We start from the raw sequence: 4,209 nt of genomic DNA on the forward strand, positions 1-4,209 counted from the left end.
GAAAAACTAACAGTAGAAAGTAACAGTAGAAGTCTGCACAACATCAAGTTTTAAAAGCTTTAGGAAAAAGAAAAGTTTTTAGTTGAGCTTTAAAAGCTGTGGTTGAACTTGTAGTTCTCAAATGTTCTGGAAGAGCGTTCCAGGCGTAAGGGGCAGCAGACGAAAATGGACGAAGCCGAGCAAGGGAAGTAGAGGCCCTTGGGCAGGCGAGAAACATGGCATCAGAGGAGCGAAGAGCACGAGCGGGGCAATAGTGTGAGATGAGAGAGGAGAGATAGGAAGGAGCTAGACCGTGAAAAGCTTTGAAGGTTAACAGGAGAAGTTTATATTGGATTCTGAAGTGAATTGGAAGCCAATGAAGAGATTTCAGAAGCGGAGTAACATGGTCGGAGCGGCGTGCTAAGAAGATGATCTTCTCTCCCTCTGGTACAGGTCTGCCTCATTGCACACACAATGTCATGGGGGGGGGTTGTTTGCTGAGAGGTCCGGGCCCTCCCCGCCCCCTGCCCCCTGCCCCGCCCGCCCGCCATTGCCCAGAACACCGCGTGGGGGACGTGGCCTCCCGGTCAAGCTCGGCCGGTCAGTGACTCTGTCCCCTTGGTCAGTGCACAAGGCCGGACGAGGAGCCTCTCTGACACGCTGCAGGTGGACACCACGGCTTCTCTCGGGGCCCAGCTGCACAGTGGGTGAGTGCCCAGGGGGGCAGGGAAGCAAGACCTGGCCTGTCATCGGGGCTGGGGGATTGGGGTGGTGGTGGTGGTGCGGGCAGGGCTCAGGTGGGAGGCTGGGGTACCCTTCAAGGCGGGCTTTCCCCCACCCCCAACTAGCTGCATGAAATGTGTGTCAGGGCTCGGGGGACAAGGGAGGACGGGGGCTAGGCGTGTGTCTGAAGGTAGCAGAGGTCCTGGGGGGGGGGCTACTCTGACTACACCTTTGCACCCTCTCAATAGGGAGCGTGGATCTGGACGAAGGCTCTGCCACGTGCCAGTGATACCTTTGTGTGGGTGTCAGGAGTGGGGAAAGGTTGCCATCTCTTCTAGGGGGGCGTTCATCTGGGTACTGGCCAGCAGGAGGTGATGGGGGGGGGGAGCGTTCACTCAATTATTCTTTCCCCAGAATTGAAGCACATTCCTAAAATGAAGCTCCGAGCCCTTTTCTGTGGTGTGGAAATGTCCTCAGACTCGGACAGCATCCTGGGGCTTTTCAGGGACCCTCCTCGTGCCTTTGCCAGCAGTGCAGCGGAGCATCCCCCACGCATGCGCACAGCCTTGCACATGCACATTGGACGCATCCCCCCAGCAGCCAAGGAACTGCTTTGGGGCTGAAGAGTTCTATGAGGGATCTAATTTATACATATACGAATGAGTGACCCAGTAAAAGTGATTTGGGACAGACAAAAGGAATTACTTCCTCAAACCACACAACACATCCTTAGCGTAACTCTGCCACATGATGGGGATGGCCAGGGATCTGACAAATTCATGAAGGAGGGAGAAGAGGGGGTGCAGGTGGGGAGGGGGAGGAGCAGTCCAGCAAGGGCTGTTCGCTGCAATGGACAAAAGGAACCTCCAGGCTCAGAAGCAGCACTGATGAGCCCAAGGTCAAAGAAAGAGGGAGGGAGGGAGGGAGGAGGGAGGGAGGGATATCCTGCTTGCAGGTTTCCCACAGGCATCAGCTGGCCCACTGCAGGACACAGGATGCCAGCATAGGCGAACCCCTCCACCCCCCTGCCCACACCCACATCTTCAGTATGAATTCGGCCGAGGTCACCACAATGTGGCTTTTGAAGGCCTCCTGGCCTTTGGGGGTGCTTCCCCCACGTCACCCGCCTTGCCTGCACAGGTCCTCTGGCGCTGCTGCTGGGTGCTGACCTGGTGTGCCTGCCTCTCTCCCCAGGCCATGGGGCGTCATCCCCTGCTGCTTTGCCTCTTCGCCGTGGCCCTGTGGGGCGGCCCTGCCTGGCTCTGCCCACCTCCATGCCAGTGCTTTGGGAACACAGCCGTCTTCTGCTCTGAGGAATCTCTCTGGGATGTCCCTGAGGGGATCCCCCCCAACACCACCCAGCTGCTCTTCGCGGAGACGTCTCTGGACTCCATCCCCAGCCGGGCCTTCGCCAACAGCAGCGCCCTCCGCAAGCTGCTTTTCCTCGGCAGCCCCATCCGATCTCTGGGAGAGGCTGCCTTCGTGGGCCTGCCGGACCTCCAGGAGCTGGAAATCTCTGACAGCCAGCTGAGCGCCGTGACGGCCGGGAACCTCCTCGGCTTGGCCAACCTCAGCAAGCTCTCCATCACATTCAGCCCCATTGGCGGCCTGGAGGCGGGGCTCTTTGAGAACACCCCGGGCCTGGAGGCGCTTCACCTGCAAGGCAACCAGGTGGAGTCTCTGCCCTTCGACCTCTTCCGCCCACTGGCCCGCTTGGAGACGCTCTCCTTGTCCCAGAACCGCCTTGCTGAGCTGCCGGAGAGGGTCTTTGAGCCACTGCAGCTCCTGCGGGTGCTGAGGCTGAGCGACAACCCCCTGCCTGGCCTCCCTCCCCGCCTCTTCACGCCCCTGGCCGGCCTGCAGGAGCTCTTCCTTGAGGGCAACGGCCTGGTGGAGCTGCCTGCCGGCATCTTGTCCCCGCTCCGCCACTTGAAACGGCTCCACCTGCAGCACAACGCCTTGGTACGCCTGCAGCCCTCCGCCTTCGCCTCTCTCCACCGCTTGGCCTTCCTGAATCTGGACAGCAACCAGCTGGTGGAGTTGCCCGAGGGGCTCTTCCGGGGCACCCCCCACCTCCTGCAGCTCTCCGTGGCCCACAACCGGCTCCAGATGGTCCCAGAGGGGCTCTTTGGCCACCTCTGCAACTTAACCATGCTGGTGCTGTCGCACAACCACCTCCGCCACTTGCCTGCCGGGCTCCTCGGGGGCTTGCCGGCCCTCAGCAGGCTGCAGCTGAGCCACAACAACCTCAGCGTGCTCCCCAGGGAGGCCTTTGCCAATCTCACTGGCTTGGAGGCCTTGGACCTGGCGCACAACCAGCTGCTGAGCCTGCCAGAGGGCATCTTCAACTCCAACGAGGTCCTCTTCAACGTGGCTCTGCAGGGCAACCCCTGGGCCTGCGACTGCCACCTGGCGCACGTGGCCGAATGGCTCCGCTACACGGAGACGCCCCTCAACGCCCAGGCCCTTTGCAGGAGCCCGGCTCACCTCAAGGGATGGAGTCTCCCAGGCCTCCAAGCGGAGCAGCTGACCTGCCGCCGCGAGCCCGGAGCCAGCCGGTGCCGAGCAGAGGCTCCGGGCCCCTTGGGGGAGCCCCAGTGTACTTACGAGGACCCGGCTGGGGCCATCCAGCTCGCGTGTGACTCGGAGAACTGCCACCAGCTCAGCCTGTGTCTCCCTCGAGAGGCGGCCTTGCCTGGGCCAGGGCAGCGGTTCAGCCGGGACTGGACCCTGGACTCAGCCTGTGGGACGGCCAGACTCCGGATAACTGTGAGCATCGAGACTGTTGAGCCCCTGCACGGAGGAGAGGCCGGTCCTGCTGGGACCACTGCACCAGCTCCTGAGGAAAGCCCCTAAGCCAGACACGCCCACGGCAGCCGCCGGAGTTGGAGGAGAGGCGAAGAAGAAGGTGGGCCCAGGAGAAGCAGCTTCCAGGCCCACCTCCGGGGTGGGGGGGAGGCCTCCCTTGCAGGGCTGCAGTAAGGACAAACAGGCCAGAGGCTTGCAAAGTAGGTTGCAGGTCCAAAGGCATTGTAAATGTTTGTGCCGGCCATGCTGTTCTCTCCTGCAAAGGGGAGAGAGGCTCTCGGCCCCGCCCCCCTCCCCACCCCCCAATCTGGACTTTCCTATAGCCTGGTCATTCCTGGGGAACAATGGATGCTGATGGGCAATGAGCAGCTGGAAAGCCCTTTCCCTAAGCCCCCACGCCCAAATCATATGCAGCCAAATCCCCTGCATGCAGGAGGCCCTGCAAGGGGGGGGGGGGATCGGAAGCTCTTCTCACCACACCAGGGGCTGTTTAAGGTTTTGGGGCGGGGCTGGCCTGGAGTTGCCCTTGGATTGGGACCACCTGCGTGCTCCTTCCTGCACCCCTTTATCTCCAGGGGTTTTGGCAAGATCTTGTGTTTCCCACGAGCTGGTGAAGGGGACCGCGAAACAGTGTGTCCACGTGGAAGTGCCCAGAGAGCTTTGGCTATTGGGTGGTATAGTAAAAATGTAATAAATAAA

General features: G+C 60.9%; 1 protein-coding gene across 1 annotated transcript; it reads left to right on the forward strand.

The window, feature by feature from the left end:
• The first annotated feature begins 590 nt into the window (after nt 1-590).
• CPN2 (carboxypeptidase N subunit 2) lies at nt 591-4,209 on the forward strand. Its single transcript, XM_063131731.1, has 2 exons — nt 591-686; nt 1,897-4,209. The coding sequence occupies exon 2, from the start codon at nt 1,900-1,902 to the stop codon at nt 3,556-3,558; it is 1,659 nt and encodes a 552-aa protein (XP_062987801.1). The 5' UTR covers nt 591-686; nt 1,897-1,899; the 3' UTR covers nt 3,559-4,209.

Source organism: Elgaria multicarinata, chromosome 8, assembly GCF_023053635.1.
Source record: "Elgaria multicarinata webbii isolate HBS135686 ecotype San Diego chromosome 8, rElgMul1.1.pri, whole genome shotgun sequence".
Classification (NCBI taxonomy): domain Eukaryota; kingdom Metazoa; phylum Chordata; class Lepidosauria; order Squamata; family Anguidae; genus Elgaria; species Elgaria multicarinata.